Source organism: Lepidochelys kempii, chromosome 24, assembly GCF_965140285.1.
Source record: "Lepidochelys kempii isolate rLepKem1 chromosome 24, rLepKem1.hap1, whole genome shotgun sequence".
NCBI lineage: Eukaryota > Metazoa > Chordata > Testudines > Cheloniidae > Lepidochelys > Lepidochelys kempii.
In genome coordinates this window covers 1,407,523-1,430,696 of record NC_136403.1, presented here as the reverse complement: position 1 = coordinate 1,430,696, position 23,174 = coordinate 1,407,523, and the positions used below count along the sequence as shown (strand labels likewise).

Here is a 23,174-nt window from a genome sequence, read left to right as displayed (position 1 = left end):
TTAAAGCCCTTCACATTGCACGGAAATGAGGAACTTTCTCCTGCTTACTGGCTGATATGATATTTGCTTTTATTCTGAAAATGCCAAGACTGTTTGGCTCCAGGCTCGAGAGCAGTCACTGAAACTGCCGCTGTGCAGGGGGTGATGATTTCTATTCCAAAGGCTTCAAGAGGCAAGTCTCAATGAAAATCCACAAAATCCATATCAAAAGTGAGGGCTGGACATTTAGTGTGGGCAGGCCAGCTCATTAACAGAACTCTCCCTTGCTCTGCGGCAGAAACAACACTGCAGAAGGGGGGGCTGGAGTTACACACAATCTATATACACCCCATGGGCAGCATGAATGAAGTCACCACTAACCAGGTATATCAGTTAGCGAGAAATACAGAGACATGCAGAGAAGGGTTTACACATCTCTGTGCACACTGTGACTACAATACATCTTTTGTGGACAGCCCGCAGTGTACTCCTATCCATGGCACACCTGCCAGCTTGACTTGGTATCTTGCCTAGGCTTCATTTCCTTTTTCCTCCTTGCTTCCGATATGAAATCCTGTCTTCTGCCTCTTCCCATGAAAGTAAGAGATCCCATTTGGAGTGACCAGGGCAACTTACCAATATTTGTACTTCATCTGAGAGTTCAGCCATATTTCCTTCAAACTGACCGGCGGATACATTCAGACATTGCACTGTCACTTTAATACTGGTTCTTCCAGCTGCCTTAGTATGTACAACCATAGCAAAGTTATTCTCGGGTAGAACCTGCAGGGAAACCTGACAGAGAGATGGTAGGGTTGTCATTACAGGCTGCTCAGGCCTTTCCAATCAACTGTTCATTTATAGTAAAGGAAAAATGCAGACAGATGCCATATGTAGGGTTCAAGAGGTCACTTTTCCCTTGCATTTTCTTCTTTATGATGAAAGATGCTATTATAAGTTAATTGGCTCTAGGTAGAATGGTTAATGAGTAACTCCCTCAAGAGCCTGGTACTGTTCCTCTTAAGATATACAAAGATAAGCATCCAGCTCAGTGCAGCTCCAGCTCTGCTTGGACAAGGAGACAGCTAAAGACAGTCCCTGTCTCAAGGAGTCCACAATCTGAAACATACACACAGCAGACATAGTATAAGGAAGTTTAAGGCAATGTCACTGAAGAGATCACTGTAGAAGACTTTGTGAAAGGCTTTCTCTGTTTCAAAGAAGGACTAGGAGGAGGAAGGGGAGGTCATTTGGTGTCCTAATTTATGAAGGCAGGGTGGCAGGGATGCTGGCACTCAAGCCATATGGTCTGCAGAGCAGTGCTAATCTGCCCAGCCAGGAATTCTAATGCAGCTTGCCTTATCCCCAATGCCTTTAGCCACCACCTGGCATGCAGTGGGTTTTAATCACGTTGTTGTGGACAGCTCCATACCTCTGAGTGTCGGGGGAGAAGGTCCAGAACATCCCGTTTACTCATTGACCAGTGGAATATCAGCCCTGGGTTGGCATTACCAAAGGAAAATGGAGTCAGAGTGCTGGTCAGCCCCATGACATAAACAGGCATCTGCAAAGTAAAAATACTGTCACCATGGCACTCAGGGTATTGCTGATGTTTTCTACATTACAGTTTGGGCATCTAAGCTCAATTCTGGACGGAAAGCTTCCACACGAGGAGAGATTAAAAAGCCTGGGACTGTTCATCTTAGAAAAGAGCCAACTCCGGGGGGATAGGACAGAGGTCTATGAAATCATGGCTGGGGTGGAGAAAGTGAACAGGGAAGTGTTATCACCCCTTCAGATAACACAAAAACCAGCGGTCTCCCAATGAAATTAATAGGCAGCGGGTTTAAGACACACACCAGGAAGTACTTCTTCAAACAACGCACTGTCAACCTGTGGAACTCATTGCCAGGGGATGTTGGGAAGGCTAAGACTATAACCGAGTTCAAAAAAGAACTAGATAAGTTCATGGGGAGAGGTCCAACAATGGCTGTTAACCAAGATGATCAGGGATGTAATCCCATGCTCTGGTGTTCCTAAACCTCTGACTGCCAGAAGCTGGGACTGGATGACCTGGGACGGATCACTCAATAATTGCCCTTTTCTGTTCATTCCCTCTGAAGCATTTGGCACCAGCCACTGCTGGAACTCTGGGCTACATGGACCACTGGTCTGACCCAGTATGGCCGTTCTTATGAACGGCAGACAAAGAAATGAATAGGACACAGACTATGAGGAGTTGCCAACATGGTGACACAAGAAATTAATTGTAAACTCTTCAAAAATAGTTAGGGTTTGTAGTATATGTCATGAATTTGTTACCAACAGCATATTCTCTGAAGTCCCTTAACATTACTGTAAAACATACTAACAACGTAGCTAAATGCCTAGCCCTAGAGAAAATATAACAACCCCTTCTGACAGTGGCATATCCTTGTGTGCAGAAGACTCAGGTTCAGTCCCCCACGCCCTGGACTGGTGGAAGGAGCTGTGTATGGCAAATAGAGCAAGCATATTCTACCTGGACATACTCAGATCTTCGGCAGCAGCCAAGCAGTTCCCTTTTCAGTGTGCCTTCCATGCTGTCCTGCACATAACTTCCTGCTCACTTATACACACAAAGCATTTGAGAGCCTTTCTAAATTCCAAGTATGAGAACGTTTCAGAAACTATCTTACTAGATGCATGGTAAGTGGACTAGATGCATGATTCTCCACTAGCACGGTTTCTTGAGGCGTTTGTGAAGATATTCCAGGCTCCCTCTCCCCACTTTAATGATTTGTCTCTGCTGGGCCTTAGGGCACTGTCATTTCCCAGCTCCCATCCAGTGGAGCACAGCGCTCTAACCCGCTGTAGGACTTAGGTTGCTAACCATTGTGAGAATGGGGTTTAGAGCGTACACAGTAGAACAGGAGTCAGCTAAAGTCTCCATTTGGTAAATTGGTGCCATTTGCCTGAGAACGTTGGAAGTTACTGGTCTAGATGACTAAAGAAGTCCGTTTTCAGTTACTACATCACTTTAGTAAACCCTATCTCAGGATTTTCAGCACCATTTGGATTTATACCTGCAATCAAAAACTCCAGCTAGAGCTAGAAAGTCATTCACTACTTGCAGGTCACTGTGGTTTCCGATATTAGCTACAGAACTAACCTTGGTGGCTGTTATAAGCCTCGTGGCAGGTGCATGAATTCTTACTGCTCTCAGCTGAACTACTTCCAATTCCACTTGACCCTGCAATATATGGCAAATAACATGCTTTGAGATATAGGAGTAAAATGGACAATCTGAGGAAGGAGACTGGGGACCTACCATCAAAATAAACAGTGTGTAGGCTGGTTAGGGGCTCAGTTGGTAGCTTTAAAGGAGAACTAGATTTGCATGCAGTCCCAGAGGTTAGCAGAATTGCAGAAGTGACAGTCCCTGAAGAACATTAAGCAAACATGGCCACCACAGGCATCAACTTCTGTCGGCACCAGTGGGTGCTCGTGCCCCCCCACCCCCGGCCCCACCCCAACTCTGCCCCTATTGGATCCCTCCCCAAATCCCTGCCCTGGCGCTGCCCCCTCCCCCAAGCGTGCCTCGTTCCCCCTCCTCCCCCCTCCCTCCCAGGCTTGCCACGTGAAACAGCTGGGCACTCAGGGCCCAGCAGCGCACTCAGGGGAGGTGGTGGAGTGGACGGGAGGCAGAAGTGAGCTGGGGGGAGGGAGCGGGGGTGGAGCTGCCAGTGGGTGCAGAGCAGCCACCAATTTTTCCCCGGGGGTGCTCCAGCCCCGGAGCACCCACGGAGTTGGCGCCTATGATGGCCACCAACACAGAGGCTGCAGCAGCTTATTTGCTAGCCAAGCAGGGAAAGTTTCTGGTTGGCATAGAGCTATTTAATGCCCCATTGCTTTCTCCCATGAATTAAACATTTACTTTGTTTCAACAATGCACTTCCTGCTGAGGGTGCAACAAAGCAAGAAACACAGAGATGTAAGAGCTGATGCCACTTAGTAAGGCTTTTCTCCCTCCAACAGGCAAAGGCCTTACCTCTCATTTCAGACATAAAACCAAAGAACAAACTACAATAATAACCTTTACTCCTGTCTAGGCACGACATGCATATAGTATGGGATCTTAGAGACGATGGGAGTTTTGTCCAACCAAGGATTTCAGGATCACTTCCACTGAGATGCCAAAACGCACCTGCAGATGTGCTTCCTCAGCAGAGGCCAGTGCAAGGAAAATACATCAGAGAAACAAATGAGGACTTACAAAACAAGCTAGGAAGATACCTTTGAGAAAACTATTACTTCTCCTGTGTCTTCACTGACCGCCTGAATGGTACCCTGTATTATGGCTGTTCCAACTGCCTTAGCCATCACCTGGCCCAGCCTGTTAACTACAGCCACAGTCTGGTTACTGATAGAGAAGTGAATGATGGACTGTGGCTGTGGGCCACCTTCTGACATCACCTGCAATATATTTAAACAGGAAACTGTAGCCCCAGAAAATGAGGTAAACTCAATTGAACCACATACCAGATCTGCGCTTTTCCTTGTCCACAAACAGAAAGCGTATGACATATTGGAAACAACGCAGTGTCTCTTCCCCGGCTTCTCAAGTGAGTGCATCAGATACACTTCACAGTGCAAATATATTTAAAAGAAACAGGAGAAGCTAGCCTGGAAATGATCTGGAGGCGAGAGTCTGAGAGGGAGGGGAAGAGAAGGCCAAACATACCTGATGTAATTTTGACTTCTACTGCTTAGGAAAGAGTGGGGAAGGTTAAGTGAGAAAGAGGTAGCAAAGTAGGAAACAGGAATAGGACCAATAATAGGATATAGAGCCTTTACCACCTGCTCTATCAGACATTTTTTACCAATACTATACTCTTTTAATATGGCAGGAGCAGTGGGGGGAAAGAGGGAGGAAGGAAGGAAGGAAGAAAGAAAGAAAGAGGCAAAGGGGATTGGGTAAATCTTATTTGTCTCTGGAAGAACTAATATACTTTAAAGCTCACCTGCCTCATGTTGTGTGGAATGAGGGTCATTTCCTCTGGGTTGAGTTTGAATGGAGGAAAGACCTGGCAAAGGGAAAAGGAGGGAAAACTTTTTCTGCTGCAGGATTTCTTTTTAAAAAGACAAACCATTAATATTAAAAATACTCCTTGCTTAGTGGTGCACTACACAGGGTACCTGGCCAGTCTGCACTTAGTCTTGAAGTGCCACAGACATTCTACCAGCGCCCCCCCCCACAAAAAAAAACCTCACAAGAGCTAAAATTACCTATATTTTAGAGAACAATGAGATTGATGGTAGCTCAGGATTTGAATTCTTTGCTACAGCATACAAAATAAATCACATGTGCATTTTTCTAAGCTGATTATGCCACATCCCTTTGAGATCTCTATAACAGAGAATGGGACTCCCAGTTAGCAAACACCCTCTGTTTTGTAAACATCAGGACAACACAGATTTTTATGGAAAATGGGTTAATTTGGTAAAATAAACAAACAGCAGCATGTTGCCCTTATAAGAAATCTGTGATTTCTTACAAGATCTTTCCATTCTTTTATGACTGCTAAACCCATCTAAACGCCAAGCTTTTCAGGCCAACATTATCCAAGTGGGTTTTTTCACTGCACTTTGAAGGAAATGGTTCTACACCAAGTGAGAAACATCTGAAGATAGACAGGCACAAATGGTGAGCATTCTTACTTCAACCTTCCGAGGAGAAGAAGTGAATTTTCTTCCCATCTTGTCCCAGGCTGTAGCCACCAAGGTTGTCTGGCCTATTGCGACAGCTCGGAGTATGTAAACTTCAGAGTATTCACCCACTTCCTCCATTAGCCTGCAAAGATACTTAACAGTTTTTTCACTTTTCCCAGCTTGCATTAAAATTATATGCCTTTAATAGTTGATGTGTTTCAAATGAGTCTCTAATACTGAGGTTTGTGTTTCTAGACAGCCAGCACAGTCCTAGACTTATGTTACACAAAGCTCTGAGAGGCAGAATTCACAATCTGTGATAGTTGTGAGAAAGTCTGTGGCTGTGTTCAATCATGTTAATGCTTTGGAATCTATACATTCCAGGGAAATTAATGTCTCTTTCCTCATGCACACACCATTTTTGTCATGCTATGGCAAGGTTTAAGTTATATAATCCATTAAACGGTCCTTCATTTTCTCTGACATCATTGCTGAATACTAAGATATTTGTAAATAAGTACATATATTTTCATCTGCCTCCACAGTAGGCAAGCCAAACAGTATTAATACAGGGATTCCAAGGAAAATTATTTCAATCAAAAGAGCTATACATTTATGGACTAACCATGCCAGAAATAAACACTGTAAACATATTTAATACACAGCTATATTTTCCCGTGGCAAGGGGATTCTGTGGCAGTGTAGAAAACCGAGTGATGGGAATGGAAATCAGCACTTTGCCTTCTGCATCACTTTTCATTGAGGATCTACACTGAGAGGTTTACAAATATGAATTAAGCCTGGCAACCTACCCTATGAGGTACTTATGTATGATCCCCACTTTACAGAAGATTAAACCTCAGACATGGGGAGATGAAGCGACTTTCCCAAGAACACACATACTGAGACAGTGACATAACTGGAGAGACTTTGGATATCTAGTCACCACAACACTCCTTTAGCCAGGGGATGGATAGGGTGCTGGATTTTGCTCTGTAGTAATCAGTTCTATTTTGCAGTAGACAATGGATATTATCAGCTGCTACTTGAGGTGGAAATGCACCAGGCTGCCTACTGTAGTACTCACACAAGTGTAACAATAGCAGATGCTGCCTGCAGTTTGAGCTTCATGTACTTGAAATATTTGCTCCTGAATGGATGTCGATGAAAACCAAGGACTCGCACGCTGACTAGGACAGATTTGCCAATCTCGATCTAGGTAAAAAGAGCACTTTTACAATTTTTGGTGGTGTCTTTGTACCTATGCTTAACCTTGGATGGGCTGCAAAAGGACACCACCCACCTTACCTCTCTTAAGTTCTCTTTCCTACCTGCAGAGAGATACTCACATAGGCAGGACACTCAAGAGGATGCACACAGGCTCCCACTTCTTTCAGTGTCACTTCTTGATCAGAAATATAGGGTTGTTGCTGTTAAAATTAGAGGCTCATCTCTTTTAGGAGCTGCTGTGGGGCTACCAGAACGTATGGCAGCCCCTACAGTATGAGGCACGGATTCACACTGGGTCTTCCATTGTGTAGTGAGTGACATTATTACTGGGACACTTAATGGCCTTAAATACATTTTTTAACCCAGGTAAAATAAGATTTCACATTAATAAAGTGTGAAAAAAAACAAAAAGACTGGCCTGGTCCTTCTACAGCAGTATGATTTACTGCCAAAAACAAACCTCTGAAGTGGATGCAAGATCTCATGGTTTATCACCTAGCTAAGACACTGCACTCAATCTTCAACATAAGCCCCTTGCAGCTCAGTTCCAGAAGAAGTTGTTCCTCCCCCAAGGAGAAGGAGAAGAATGGATACTTGGGCAGGAGTTGGTAGTGTCTAACCAAGCATTGAAGAAAAAAATACAACTTCTCTTGCAGTCCTGTGTACAAATCTTGCACCAAGTGCATCAAGCCCAGCTATGTGGCTCATGTGAATTATCTCTGCTCCACAGGATTTGAAGAAAGAATCATAAGAATGATAGAACCAAAATGTAACTCATATTTTTGAAGCCTCAAACTCTCAAAACCGCCACCCATCATAGTTAAGAGTCTATCGTCTTTATTAAGCAACCTAGAGAAAGATGAGTTTCTTCATGATGGCGGGTGCACGAATGCACGTTGTGCAGTGACATTCTTTGTCCTTGGGAGCCAACAGCATAGTGGAATAGCCAAGAATTCTGTTCTCGGATGCCTAGGTGAAAGGCTTCCACTGACAGCGTCTCTTGTATTTAAGAAGATATATTCACACAGATTTCTCTAACAGTTTGAAAATAAAACAAATGTCTCTTGAAAGGAAAATTACTTCATAGATGGCTCCATACAATGCAAACAAACAAACAAAGAACAGAAATAAGATAAAAAAAAAATCACATCCCACCAGGTTAGGTTTTTTACAGACATTTGAGTTTCCCTAAAATTGTCTCACCTTATCAATGAGATCCACCTCCAACTCATGCATATCAGACACATGTAGATAGACTGCAGCTGGTCCCAGAAATGCCAGACAGAGATCGTAGACCTCCAAGGTTAGAGATCCAGGATGCAAAGGGACAATCTACAAGGAAAGTGAGGAGGTATTAGCCATATTATCTGCCGTGGATACCGATTTAATTTACATCTCTGTCACCAAAAAGCTAAAGCTAACTCGTAAAAGTGACTAAGTCTAGCATTCTGCTGAAAAGTCATTGTTCAAACAACATGTAAACGAAAGAGGGAAAAGCTCTGTTAGGGTCAACCAGAAGCCACCACAGGACTGTTCCTATAGCACAGTTACTGGAACATTGTCCAGTCTAGTTTTAAGTGTTTTCATCACTTCCCCTGGAAATTATTCAACAGTCCAGAAGATCACACAGTCAGGATGTTTCTTCCTGATATTCAGGCTAAATTTCTCTCTACAGGAAAGCAAAGCTGACTCAAGTTTGATTTCTGACCCCACTGCTCACTCATGCCTCTGGGCCAGTTAGCACCAAATAGTATATTGTATTATATTTATTGTTACAGGAAACAGCAGGAAGGAAAACTACAGGAGAGAATTAATTTTGATCGAGCAGCTATAATGGTTGAAAGTGTCACCCTATACAGGATCTGGAAGTCAGCGAAGTCCCTAAACATATAATAAAACCCAAAAGGTAAATTAAATCTATACACAATAACTGATACAGTGTATTTTGTACCATTTGGTGACAGGTATTCCTTAATTCATTATTCTAATGTTTTCTCTTATTAAGAACCTATTCCAACAAGTATCAGGCTCACTTTACACACTTGCTGGCAATCAAGTACTCCAGCGTGTTAAAGTGAACTGCATAAACAGTTCTGAAGGTAAAAAGAAATGAGAGACGGAAAGTAAGAAAAAATATCGATTTCTTTCCAGGAGGGTGAATCTCACTGTGAGATTCTGAACCCAGGCTGTTCTCCAGGGGAGAACATCTTGAATGTGCTCACCTCGATGGCACTCTCTGCTTCCAGGTATGTAGTGTTTATGATCTCCTCTTTGCTGCTGTTAACGTAGAAATACCCAGATCCTTCCACTAGATCAAATATTTCCTAAAATGGTACAGAAAAAGGAGTAAAATCCCAGTGCACTCACTTCTCTACCAACTCAGAGTGCTGGCTCACTGACTGAGGGGTTTAAATCCTGCAGTCCTTACTCAGCTTTTACTCAGTCTCCAAAGGAAGTTTTAGCCCAAATAAGAATTGAGAATTGCAAGCTGTATGAAATATTTTTAAAACACTGTAATAAAGGCTCAAATTATAGGTGTACCCCAACTAAAAAAACCCAAAACAGTAAGAATACCAAAAAAATGCCACCGTGGCTAAACAGCAGAGTAAAAGAAATCAAAGCCTACTGAGGAAAACAGAAAGGAACATACATTCTGACACATCACGTGTAAAGTAATACTTCAGCAGGCCAAAAAAGAATTTGAAGAGAAATTAGCAAAAGACACAAAAACCTAACAGCAAAATTTCTTTACGTACATCAGAACCAGGAATGCTGCCAAACAATCAGTAAGGCCACTGGATGGTAAAGAAGCACTGAAGGAAGACAAGGCCATTGCAGAGAAGCTAAATTAATTCTTTGCATCAGTCTTCATTGTGAAGGATGTGAGGGAGATTCCCAAACCTGATCTAGTCTTTTTATGTGACAAATCAGAGGAACTGTCCCAGCTTGAAATGTCAATAAAAGGAGGTTTTGGAACAAACTGATAAATTAAACAGGACTAAAAGTCACCAGGACCTGATGGTATTCACCCAAGAGTTCTGAAGAAACTCATACATGAAGTTGCAGAACTACTAACTGTGGTATGTAACTTATCGCTTAAATCAACCTCTTTACCAGATGACTGGAGGTTAACTAATGTAACACGGATTTTTTAAAAAAGACTCCAGAAGCAATCCTGGCAATTACATGCCAGTGAGTCTAACTTCAGTACCAGGGAAATTGTAGTAAAGAACAGAACTGTAGTAAAGAACAGAATTATCAGACACATAGATGAACATGATTTGTTGGGGAAGAGTCAACATGGCTTCTGTAAAGGGAAATCATGCCTCACCACTCTATTAGAATTCTTTGAGGGGTCAACAAACATATGGACAAGGGTGATCTAGTCAATATAATGAACTTGGACTTTCAGAAAGCCTTTGACAAGGTCCCTAGCCAAAGGCTCTTAAGCAAAGCACACAGACATGAGATAAGAAAGAAGGTCTGACCAGTAACTGGTTAAAAGATAAAAAACAAAGGTTAGGAATAAATGGCCAGTTTTCACAGTGGACACAGGTAAATAGCAGGGTCCTCCAAGAATCAGTACTTGGACAAGTGCTGTTCAACATATTCATAAATGATCTGGAAAAAGGGGTAAACAGTAAGGTGGTCAAGTTTGCAGATGATACAAAAGTTACTAAATACAGTTAAATCCAGAGCTGACTGCAAAGAGTTACCAGGGGATCTCACTAAATTGGGTGACCGGGGAAAATGGCAGATAAAATTCAGTGTTGATAAATGCAAAGTAATGCACATTGGAAAACAATCTCAAGTATACATACAAAATCATGAGGTTTAAATGAGCTATTACTGCTCAAGAAAGAGATCTTGTAGTCATTCTGGATATCCTCTGAAATATCTGCTCACTGTGCAGCAGCAATCAAAAAAACTGACAGAATGTTAGGCACCATCAGGAAAGGGACAAATAATAAGACAGAAAAGTATCATAATGCCACTATATAAACCCATGTTACACTCCCATTTTTGAATACTGCCTGCAGTTCTGGTCACCCCATCTCAAAAATCATATAATTGGAATTGAAAATAAATATTGAATTGGAAAAAGTACAGAGAAGGGCAGCAAAACCAATGAGGGGGATGGAACAGCTTTCATTTGAGGAGAGACTAAAAAGACTCTGACTGTTCAGCCTGGAAAAGAGACGACGAAGATGGCATGTGGCAGAGGGTTGTAAATCACGACTGGTGTGGGGAAAGCGAAGAGGAAAGTGTTATTTATCCCTTCACATAACACAAGAACCAGGGTCACCCAATGAAATTAACAGGCAGCATGTTTAAAAAAGCATAAGGCAATACAGTCCTTCTTCACACAACGCACAGTCAACTTATGGAACTCATCTCCAGGGGACACTGTGAAGGCCAAAAGTATAAGTGGATTCAAAAAAGAATGAGAGAAGTTCATGGGGAGAGGTCCATCAATGGCTATTAGCCAAGATGGCCAGGGACGCAACCCCATGCTCCTGTGTCCCTAAACCTCTACTGCCAGAAGCTGGGACTGTATGACAGGGGATGGATCACTCAATAAATTGTCCTGTTCTGATCATTTCCTGTGAAGCATCAGGCACTGGAAGACAGGACACTGGGCTAGATGGACCACTGGTCTGACCCAGTCTGGCCACTGTTATGTTCTTATAAGTAAAAACCAAGTAAAGACCTCAAATTTGGCCCTAAGCGATGAGGTGATTAAGAATAGCCAGCTGTAATACACAAAGTCATGATTCCCCCAAGGAGACCCTGCTGACCCAACAAAGAAAGGAAGCTCAAGGGCATCAGCTAGTACCATGTATCCAATTAAAATAATTGTGAATGGTCCAGCCTGGGGGTTAGTGCTTTGGATTTTCAAATGGAAAACCCAAGATTGATTTCTCATCACTCACTGGCCAGTGGGCAGGGATTGGGAGTGCTACAGAGACACTCAACAGAAGGGCAATGAACAGTGATTCCTCCACTAATTGCACTGTCTCTTCAGTTTCACTGAAACAGACCAGGACAAGCCTCATTAAGTGTTTTGTGAAGAATACTTGCAGACCATCTCTCTTAACACTCATCTGGAACAGTGGCCTTCTTTTCAGAAGCACCGCTACCCTTGAACATAAGCAGCACTTGCAGTCCAACACCACACTGTATTTACATTTCATTGAGCAGAAAGAGGAAGATCAAAGCGTTTATCATTCCATTAAGTGATGATCAGTTATACAACAGATGGGCATGAGCTTTATGCAGGGACACACATTCACTGTCTTCTAAATATTCATGAAGGCAGTTGAGGGGAAAAAAACATCTGATGATAAAATCCTGCGTAATATACAAAAGACTGATGTGATATGACTTAGCCATACTAATAACCTTCTTACCTTCACAGCAGGATGATTATAGATAGTGGCATTGTCTGGCACCACCGTCACATCCTCTACCAGTAACAACTCCACAGCCGTGGAGGTTGGCAAGTTAGATACTTCCTAAGTGCAGAACCAAAAGCAGAGAGAAGTTACATTAGTATTCCTTCTAGTCCCGAAGCCCCAAACCTCCTCTTTCGCAGAAGGAACTAATGATTGCAGTGGTAGTGCACTAGCCCTTCTCCTAACTAGCTGCGATGGCAGAAATAGGACTTTCCTCTTGAAAGAGGACAAAGCCCAGTATTCAAACCTGAAGATAAAATTATCTGCACAATCCTAACCTACTCAGCTCAATGTGTCAGTAGGCTGCAACAGTTTGCTAGACAGATCAGTCAGAGATTAAGCAATCCATACTACACTCATCTCAGAAGCGTTTGAAAATGTGCCCCAAAATGTCCTCTTTCACTCACTCTTGGACTGCCTCTCTCTGAATACTTCACAAAGCTGACTCCAATCAGAATAGTCCCTTTGATGCGGTGCACCTCAAGGAGCTGATGCCCTATAAGCAACAGAGAGCAGAAATTTCACTGGAAACGAGATCGAATTTGAAAAGGAAAAACGAACAAAAAACAATTCCACCTTCAACTAGGAATAAGAGTGAGTAGGATGCAGTATTTGCAAATGAGGTTCACGAGCAATAATTTCAGTGTTAAGAATTGGACGCAATTAATTAATTGTTAGAAATCTGCTTGACTTGTTCTTTGACAGCTTTCTTGTGCTGTATGTTTAAAAACACATATATATAATCCATTAGCCATGCTATGGCACTTTTAAAGGCTGTAACAGAGTAGCAGTGTTTGTCTGACATACCCCACCCACCCTGTAAGCAGGAGGAAATTCTGTTGGGAAAGGGCTAAGAGGGTGTTGATGACTCACTTAGGCAGGTGGCTTGTTACTCCATTTGCAGATTAAGGGAACTGGGACTGGCTCTCTAAAGAAATGATCTTGCGCAGGGGTGGGCAAACTTTTTGGCCTGAGGGCCACATCTGGGTATGGAAATTCTATGGTGGGCCATGAATGCTCACGAAATTGGTGATTGGGGTGCGGGATGGGGTGAGGGCTCCGGCTGGGGGTGCAGGCTCTGGGGATGAGGGGTTGCGAGTGCAGGAGGGTGCTCCAGGCAGGGACTGAGGGGTTCGACTGGGGGGAGGGGGATCAGGGCTGGGGCAGGGGTACAGGAGGGGGTCGGGGGTGCAGGCTCTGGGTGTCACTTACTTCAAGGAGCTCCCAGAAGCAGTGGCATGTCCCCCATCCAGCTCCTACTTGGAGGCGCGGCCAGGCGGCTCTGTGTGCAGCCCTGTCTGTAGGCGCCGGCCCGCAGCTCCCATTGGTCATGGTTCATGGCCAATGGGAGCTGTGGGGGCAATGCTAGGGGCAGTGTGCAGAGCCCCCTGGTTGCCCCTGTGCATAGGAGCTGGAGGGCGGCGTGCTGCTGCTTCTGGGAGCCGCGTGGAGTGGGTCAAGCCCCGGACCCCACTCCCCAGCAGGAGCTCAAGGGCCAGATTAAAATATCTGGAGGGCCGGATGCAGTTTGCCCACCTCTGATCTAGTAAGTGGGCTGAACAGTCCTTAGGGAAGAACCTAGGAGGAGCCCAGCCTAGGGAGAAAACTTGAAGTTTGAGCTTAATTTATGTTAAATTCTTTATTAATAAAGCCAAAATCATTAGAGAAAGTGAAACCCAGATATCATGGTGATGCATAGATACAGAGATTATATTAGGAGGAAGGAGAGAGAGAGTTTGAGCTAAATTCAGTGCTGGGGTAAGCAGGAGCAACTCCGACTGACTTCATTGGAGTTCAGTGTATAAAACTGAACAGGTACCGTGCAATCTGGTCTGTCCACTCCCATCATCCTTTGCTACCATCTGCATGGACTTTGAGTCAGTAAAGTGTGCGAGAGTTTCATTGGCTGATTTCCACTCCAGCACCAGGGAGCTAAAGTTGTCAAACTTCCGCCGGTGCTGATCAAACACGGCCAACTCCAAAACTGTATTCCTCAAACTGGACACGGGGATCTACACCCAAAATAACAGAACTCAATCTTATTAGTAACTCGGAGCCTGATTCTAGAGAAAAAGCACCTTGCAGCCCATAGCCACCTTCATCTGAATGAGAGAGGCATTGGCCACTGTTGGAAGACAGGACTCTGTGCTAGATGGACCTTTGGTCTGACCCAGTATGGCCGTTCTAAGAGACTACAGGGCCCAGGATGCTGTGACTCCTCTTTGGAGTTTTCTTATGCAGAAAGTGAGTTACTGCCAAATTACACAGTAATTTGATGTAATTACTCAGCCAGTTTGATGGGAAGAGGAACTGAGCAGAGATCATCAAGGTAGTTTAATTTGACAGAGGTGATTCCATCTTCAGATAATGGATTTCCTGGTAATAGCTATTAAATTATCAGTTAGTGCTACACAAGCTTCATCTGGACATCAAACATATCACACACATCATGGGTTTCCAATCATCCTACAAATGATTATAGAGAGGAGTGTTATTCATTCTTTTTAAAACATATAAAGTCTTACCAGCTGTTTGTTGTGCTGAGGCAACGGGCAAGGCTGAGCACCTGCAGCTATCTTGTACACTGGAGTCACAGACATACTGGCTGGATGAGCACAAATGAAAGTCACCTGCACAGTTTCCACGGCAGGACTAGGGTTCAGGACTCCTGGCTGATTACCTACTTGGAGCATAAGCACCTTCAAGGACATACAAGGGAGATGGTTAGCCAGCAGGCTTTTCAATTTCAGCTATATCCATGATGTCATGTTGAACAGCATCCCAAAATGGGTTTATTTACAGAAAACAAAAGCCAGACCATGCCAGGGTGTCAGGGGTTGTGATAGAAGTCTAGTCTATAAGCAAAATACTGAGACTCAAAAACAAACACACAGTCTAGGGGAGACTCTCTAGAGGCCCAGCGTGTCCAGGGAGCCCCCCTCACTAATGGGGCACCTCTGCACTGAATACTGTTAAGTATCAGATGCAGCAATACACTATCCCTTTCTCTATTTCCACAGCGAAGTGGACAGTAGGCGTTTCTAAAATGATTTTCAGGTACACAAGAGTCAAACTGTCCCTTAGTTAGGGTGTGCTGGTGCAAGCCATGAACTTTCCTGGCAGGAGAAATGGAACATGTTTTTTTCACACTGTATTGCTTTATGTGTGAGAGATTAGCCAATCTGTTGCCATTTGGTTATTACACTGCAGAAAATGTAGGTGTGTTTCCCTACCTGCTCCCCCAGCTCCAGGCAAAAAATCCGGTAAATGTACTGGTTCTGTTTCCTTTTAGTTGGCAGTCGGATCTGTGTAACCTCAATTTTTTCCTCATGCTCCACGGTCAATTCCAAGAAGAAACGAGATGGTTCCAAAACCCATGGCCCCGGCCCGCCTTCAAATACCATCTGCTTCGCTGACTGCCAAGTCACCAATGCCACCTCCACTGGGTTTAGAGCCTGATCACACAAAGAGAAATGAGCAGACTCTGCTATTTGCATATATAGTCTCAGCAAGGGCATACAAAAGGTAATATCTATAATACAACCAATGGGCCTAATTCTCAGTTACACTCAGGCTCCTTCATACCACTCAGCAGTGGGAAGGGCCTTTAAGTGGAGCCAGCTGGCCACTGTTTGCCAGAAGCTGGGAATGGACAACAGGGGATGGATCACTTGGTGATTCCCTGTTCTGTTCATTCCTTCTGGGACACCTGGCATTGGCCACTGTTGGAAGACAGGACTCTGGGCTAGATGGACCTTTGGTCTGACCCAGTATGACGGTTTGCATGTTCTTATACAGGCCTGAAAGGTTGAGAAACGACACAATATTATAGAAAGAGGCCATTTGCTATTGGATCTGGGTTGGACTATATTGAGCTATCTGTAAGAAAACTAATACTTTATATAATAATCTGCACCAAAAATAAAAAAGACACCCTACTGGGGCAGAAGAAAGCTCAGCTAACAGGAAAAGAAAAATTACTACTGCAACAGAAGACCTGCTCAGATGCATTTGATGGTTTTTCACAAAAAGAATTTATTCAATCCTCTGAGTCTGGGAGGATGGTAGTTGAAAAACATGGTTTCAACTGTGGGCAGGTGTAATGACAAGGAAAAAGACATATGGGAGGAACCTTCTCCTCCCAGAGAAAAACATAGCAATATTTCAGGATGATTTTCATTAAACTCCCTGCTCTAAGGGACTTGCCAAATGTTAATTAATAAAGCCTCACAAATCCCTCAACGGGGCAGGGATAAAGTGCCCTCTCTTTCTGACCACAATTCCATGACAACATGAATACGGGCAGGCAGTCCACAACAGAAGGGAAGTGTGCACTAGCATCGCTGCCTCACGACCATCAGTGGGTTCACTCCCGAAGCAAATACGGGAAAACAGCAAAGACAAAAGAAGGACTCAAATAGCAGGGAACAAAGTAGAGAGAGGGGAGCACCTCCTCACCTTGAGAGGCTCATAAGCAGCAAATGTGGCACTGGTTTCAAAATACTCCTGGTACACTGTCGCGCTCACCGTTACTAAAGTGTGTCCCAAGGACTTCGCCGCTAACTGGATACTGGAGCAGAATGGCAGGCCAGGTTTCTGATTACCTGTAAATTTGAGAGCATTTTTTCAGCACTTTCTACATCTCTGACGAGCAGGGCTGATGTCTAGACACAGGGTTACGGCTGTAATGGAATCCATGACTTCCCAAATTTTTCCTAAACGTTTCCCAGACTGTTACCCTCTCGCCACTCGTCCTGTCCCCGTTAGCTGTTGGAAGACTTGAATTATACAGTTCCAGACATTATGAAAGGATGACTAACCTTCTGTCTAGACCTTGTGACTGATTGACACAATACTCACACTGGAAAATGGGGAATGACACTTTGGGAAATAAATTATAAATGGACTTTGCAATCAGGTATTTTAAAAAGTGATCAAATTTGGAGCTCATCTATCTTACCCTCTTCAGCAAGGATGAAGACTCCTTGCTTATCCATGCTTATGTCCAGGGCTAAGAGGGAGCAGTCAGTAAAAGCAATGGTCTCCCTTGTCTCCCTATCGGTGTGGTACATCATGAGGGGAACTTCCAAAACTTGGCCAATCTCAATGTCTGCATGAAATGGCAAAATCTCCATTTTTGTCAGTTTCAAGACATACACCTGCGCAGACAAAGAGTCTCAGTCAGCAAAGTAGGAAGGGTTAGATCACCCAGGGTTAGAATCACGTCACGCTGCAAAGTGCCACCGGTTCAAGAAGGAAATCTAGAATATCTCATGACAGGCAGGCAGAGTACATAAAAGTGGAAGCCACCTCTGGCTTAGAAGCTGAATTCCACTTGCAGCCTTAATCGTATAGACAGAATTCCACTATACAGGGGTAAGAGATTCAGTTACAGCTGATTTTATAGTTACTGTACAGCACCAGACATCCTGACTCAAATAAATCTTAATATTGTTGTGCTTAGCAGACAATTGTTAATATGTTGATAAGAAGTCTGTGCTTAGCAAACAAACAGCAACATCACTGGGGGGTGATTCTACTCACTCCCTCCAGTGAGTATCAGCAGTAACTCGTCTGAAGTGTTGAACTGCAGTGTAAGTCTGAGGAGAATCAAATCCAACATTTCTAAGCAGGTGCCCATCATCAACTTTGCTCTTCAAATATGAGTTTTAAATTCCTAAATGTGGACAAGCAACCCTCTCTGTCACTGAAGCAAGATTTGTCAGGAAAAGGCTTGCCTTTATTTCTCCATAATGGAAGGGGTTCTGCACATCTCTGGCCTGTACTGTGCTCTGCCCTCTGACCACCCCTGCAGTCACTACTCCTTTGATGGTGACTGTGACTACAGTCTGATTAGAAGAGGTCCACGTGAAATTGCCACTGCCTCCTTTTACCTAGGAAACAGCAGAGGATAGAAAAGGGAAACAGCTCAGATTACCATCAATGAGAGTACTAGAGCGGGAGGAGGATTGTGTGCAGGGATCAAGATTAGTGTTAATTCTTTGGCAAAATGTGTGCTTGAGCTGATTTGGCTGTGGAACAACATGCTAATAGGGTAAAAAATAAAGTAATAACAGTATTTCTTCAGTTCCCTTCATCTGAGGACCCCAAAGCACTTCACCTGCATGCATTAAGTCTCACAATCCCCCTATGAGGGGGATAGGAACTTATAAACCGTACTGACACAAATGAGACACAGGAAGGTTTTTTACCTAAGGCAAGTCAGTGGCATAGACAGGAACAGAATAGAGAAAATAAGTTTGTCTCTGCCCCCTTTTCTAGCTGCTTAGAACTTACAATACAACTTAGAATGATTCAGAAACCCAGGGGCTTGAAGGCCACGTAGCCAGACTAAAGATAAGCGGTGCTGGAAACATGGGCGTATGATCAGTAAAGAAGGGAACAAGAAGAGAGGACAGAGGAAGACAAAACCTTGGAGAAAACGGACTCAAAAAGAGCAGTTTAGGACAAATATAAAATGTGACCACCTGTGAGGGAGGGAAAGAGCAAACAAGCCTGGTGAGGAGGGGTGGGGCTTGCAGAGGAAAGCACTAGTCATCCGCCTGTGATGTTGCTAACATGGGGGCCTGCTCCTGTCCCCAGTAAATTCAATGAGCATTTTTGCCCTTTATTTTAATGGGCCAAGATCAGGCTAGCAAAGAAACAAAGGCTGTCGTGCCCTCTCACTCACTACTGAGGATACTCTCAGGGTGTCTATTTGGCTGGAACTAATTAATAAGCTTTTTTTCTGGAAGGGGCTCTCATATCAAAGAGGTCTTCTTCCTGATGTTCCATGCCATATATACTTCACCTGAACTTTGTACCGATACAAGATTGCCATAGGATGGTGTGGAAATGCGAGGAAGAAGGGTGTCAGCTTGATGGGGAAGTAAATCTTCACCTCCTGTTCATGGCTGATTGGGACAGGTAAGTAATCCTCAGAGCCAGCCTACAGGCACAGAAAAAGGAACAATAATCTTTCAAGTAAAGAGGCTGCCCCACTCACAAAAGTGGTAAACTAGTGTTTAACTGCCTGTGTACAAGGAGGTGGCAGCATGTGCAGACAATGCATACCATGCTCCTCCCTTCAAGCTGCTGACAGATTTGACACTTTGTGAAGAAACAATGGTTCCTATTTGTATTGATTACCTAGAAAACAAGGTGGGAATAAGGAACACTATGTTTCTGCTTTAAGTCAATTGTTTTTTTCTTTTTTGTATAAGCTTAATCAAAATTCCCCCAAAACAGCAGTAATACCTCCAGCTGTTCCCAACAGCTGTTGCCTCACGTGTAAAACTATAGGAGATAGTTAAACACTACAGGACTGAGAAATTTACAGTATGTCACCAAACAGAGGGAGAGGGGGCAAAATCTAGATTTCATAAAAGGAAGACTGATGCTACAGTTATAAAAACAAAAATATAATCCTATATAAAAGCAGCCCTTAATGCTCCTGTTTGTATGGTCTATAGGACAAGTAAGCACACTGCAACCAGCAGAGAATTAAAAGAGAAGAAATAACACTAAACTGCACTTTACATCAAGTTGAGAGCAAGGGTAGAGGAATCCCAGCTACTTAGTTACACCTAGACCTCTCACTTGTTCAAAACCATTTGAAAGAGAACATTACAACTGGACAGAAACAACCAGCCAGCTTAGTGGGCTAACCCAAGAATTCATTGTAGTCAAGCCTATTAATCCAAGAGACATATACTGTCCTCAGTGCCCACTCAGTTCAGTTAGAGATGTTCTCCAGATCAAGGGCCACATGTGGCCTTAATCTGTGCACATTAAGCAGACTTCTGCAAAATCTTCCCTATATAACACATTTACTAAAGCCTGGAATTGAACAGAGAAAAATGTTTGAAACATTAAAAATACATGCTCCCAAAAACTAACGCTTAATAGGTCATTTTCTTTTACTTATTGTCTATCCACTGATTTTAAGTAAGGTTCTTTATAGGGGAAGTACAGCCTGCTTCTTTAGTCAGTTAACACAATATCCTGGGAGTTACAAATGGAAAAGGTCTAACAGGGTCCACATCTTGTCCATCCTATAACCAGCGCAAGATAGTTCCCTATACTATGTTCTCAAGGGCTGCGTCCAGTTCAGTTTTGAAATGTCCTGAGAAATGCATCTTCCATCATTTCCCCTGGCAGACAATTCTATAGCTTTTCCTGATATTCAATGTACATTTTCTTTTTCTTCATTTCACCCCCTTACTCCTGTTTGTAGCCTCTAGAAAATTCAGAATAGTGTAGGAAAGGTGCAGCATGAACAAACTCACATGAGCAGCTTAGTGAAGCCTATTGATCTTCAGCACTACCAATTAGTCATGGCATTTCTCTCTAGTCCTCAGATTCCATGTCTCTGAGGAAATCACACTGTCCTTCAGAGAGAGCTTGCTATCCCCAGAGCCCCAGGAGGAGACGCTTATCCACACAGGTTTTATAGGACAGCCTGCTACGATTCAAAGTAAATATGGCATTAGCAATACTGCCGTAACTTGAAACATACAGGAGTTCAGGTTCTACATTTGTGAACAGTAATATCACAGGGTCTGAGTCAACGCCCATTAAAATCAATGGGAGTCTTTCCACTCACTCTAGTAGGCACTGGACCAACTCTTTAGACAACAGCAAAGTCTGGAAAGGGAAGGGTACAACCTTCACCTCTTACCTTTAGAAGAACTGATACTAGGGCAGCTTTTATTACGGTGATGCCCTCCTTCAGAACTTGAACTATTTGATAAGACCCATTAACAGAAGACAAGAACTCTTCAAAATACTCCTTGGGAAACTCGTGAGTTATTCTGAGGTTCTGCAAAACAAAAACCAGAAATAAATGAAGGAACCACTTCCCAGAGAAATTGGATCCACGTTCTATCAGAAGAATCGCAAGACATGCAGACAGAGAAATCTGCACGGCCACAAGCGCGCACACACACACGTTGGGTGTTCCCGGAGTTTGGAAATCAACATGGTTATGAAACAACTATAAACCAGGAGTGCATTCTGGATACAGCTGGTAAATGAAGGGCCCAGTCATCCTACTTTGGTTTCTGTATTGGACTGAAGAATATTTTTCTTAAGGAAATGACCTGTTAGGAGAACAACCCTACAAATCCCCAGGAGTTAAGGAAACATTGTCATTGCTATTTTAATTACACTGAAACAAAGGCTCAAGGAGGATTAAGTGACTTGCATAAGGTACCTATAAGCCACTGGCAGACAGCTCAGACTATCACCAATAAGACCTAGCTTTTATATAGCACTTTTCAATTAGTAGATCTCAAAGCACTTCACAATCTTTAATGTATTTATCCTTACAACACCCCTGTGAGGTCAGCCAGGGTTATCACCCCGTGTCTGACAGATGGGGAAGTGTGGCACAGAGAAGCTAAGTGACTTGTTCAAGGTCAAACAGGAAGTCTCTGGCACAGCAGGGCACTGAACCCAGCTGTCCTGACTCCTAGGCTAGTGCCCAACCACTGAACCTTCCTTTCTTTCAATAAACCAGGCTGCCTTTCTCCTAGCAGACTCTCCCCACGTGCTGAAGCTGCCCTAAATGTAAAGGCACACGAAAAATTACATTTATTAGAACACTACAGCTTCTAAATGAAGATGGTAGTTTAAATTTGAAAATAAGTTATCCTCTCTTTAGTAACATCACATTAAGCTGAATTCCAGAGACCTGAATACTTCTCAATCCTAAACATCTGAATAAGCTATTTCCAATAAGACTTTGAAAGGATCTGAATCCCTCAATTGTTGCAGCTGCGGGTATGTAAAGAATAAAGCACAACAGACCCTTCCCACATACTCACATCAGATAAATAGACTTTAGTGCTGGATTTATCATACACCTCAACAGTGATTGTATATACTCGCTTCACTTCTAGAACCCACCTGTCTCCTGGCTGAACAGTGAAACCTGAAATAAAATGTAAAAGAAAGTGGCATATTAAAAGAAAGAAAATCATTTAATAAAAATCCAGCTAGGTTTCAGTTTCATGAATTTAATGTTGGTGAAAGGTGCTACATTAACAGCTTTGAAGACTGCAGCCCCCTTTTTATTCCCTAAATGGTAGAACACAGGCAACAGTAAATGCAAATTTCTCTGCAATGCTTCTTACTCCTACTCTGGACCACTTATAGAAGCAAGAAGGAAGTGTACAATAAATTATTTCCTGGGACAGCAAAGGGGCAAACCAGTGCCAACAGAGGTGGTGAGTTTTGTGATGCAGGCATCTGTTCGATACAAAGCAAACGGAGATTCGACAGCCAATCAGGTGGTGGTAATTTCATGGTCACTATGCATTTACTCTGGATGACAATTTGTGACACAAAAGGGTTCATTACCCATCCCTTTAACAATCCAGTCCCTCTTCTCAATACTTCTTGAGGTCCAGACAACTCTCCTATGGGAAATAGCTCTGTAAACAGCGTAGTTACTTTTAATAATGTAGCACGACTGCATAGGTTCATAAAGCAACTGAGACCAGTTATTTCAAACTCCGGTGCCCATTCTGTGCCATTAGTCTTTAAGTTTCTGTAACTTCTCTAAATTACAGAGCAGGCAACCAGCTAGATTTCTGGGTTGTGAATATGCAAGACTGAATTTTCAAGCCCATGTACCTGGAAGGAGACAAGCAAAGTCTGCTTTTTCAGTAAGAAATAGTCTCATCCTCCTATCGTGACCTGTTTCTTTCACAAAGTGAGACTAACTGATAATGATCTTTTCTTTTACAGAAGGCATTTCACTCCTAAGTTTCAAAGTGCTTTATACAAAGCAATCACACAAACTGTGTGTGCACA

At 43.3% G+C, this 23,174-nt stretch overlaps 2 protein-coding genes across 2 annotated transcripts in view; one reads left to right on the top strand and one right to left on the bottom strand.

The window, feature by feature from the left end:
* The window catches only part of UBAP2L (ubiquitin associated protein 2 like), a 403,300-nt gene that overhangs the window by 255,195 nt on the left and 124,931 nt on the right, over nt 1-23,174 (top strand). The gene's annotated exons all lie outside the window — the stretch shown is intronic.
* NUP210L (nucleoporin 210 like) overlaps nt 1-23,174 on the bottom strand; it is a 49,119-nt gene that overhangs the window by 13,218 nt on the left and 12,727 nt on the right. Inside the window, exons 9-28 of the mRNA XM_073323094.2 lie at nt 22,184-22,290; nt 21,037-21,177; nt 19,168-19,305; nt 18,095-18,250; nt 17,317-17,515; nt 16,815-16,960; nt 15,590-15,811; nt 14,882-15,055; nt 14,176-14,368; nt 12,764-12,852; nt 12,312-12,416; nt 9,123-9,224; nt 8,104-8,232; nt 6,758-6,885; nt 5,680-5,812; nt 4,983-5,045; nt 4,255-4,434; nt 3,131-3,211; nt 1,412-1,543; nt 616-774 (exon numbers count right to left, since the gene is read on the bottom strand). Of these exons, the coding sequence (XP_073179195.1) occupies nt 616-774; nt 1,412-1,543; nt 3,131-3,211; nt 4,255-4,434; nt 4,983-5,045; nt 5,680-5,812; nt 6,758-6,885; nt 8,104-8,232; nt 9,123-9,224; nt 12,312-12,416; nt 12,764-12,852; nt 14,176-14,368; nt 14,882-15,055; nt 15,590-15,811; nt 16,815-16,960; nt 17,317-17,515; nt 18,095-18,250; nt 19,168-19,305; nt 21,037-21,177; nt 22,184-22,290 (2,777 nt within the window). The remainder of the gene's footprint in view (nt 1-615; nt 775-1,411; nt 1,544-3,130; nt 3,212-4,254; nt 4,435-4,982; nt 5,046-5,679; nt 5,813-6,757; nt 6,886-8,103; nt 8,233-9,122; nt 9,225-12,311; nt 12,417-12,763; nt 12,853-14,175; nt 14,369-14,881; nt 15,056-15,589; nt 15,812-16,814; nt 16,961-17,316; nt 17,516-18,094; nt 18,251-19,167; nt 19,306-21,036; nt 21,178-22,183; nt 22,291-23,174) is intronic.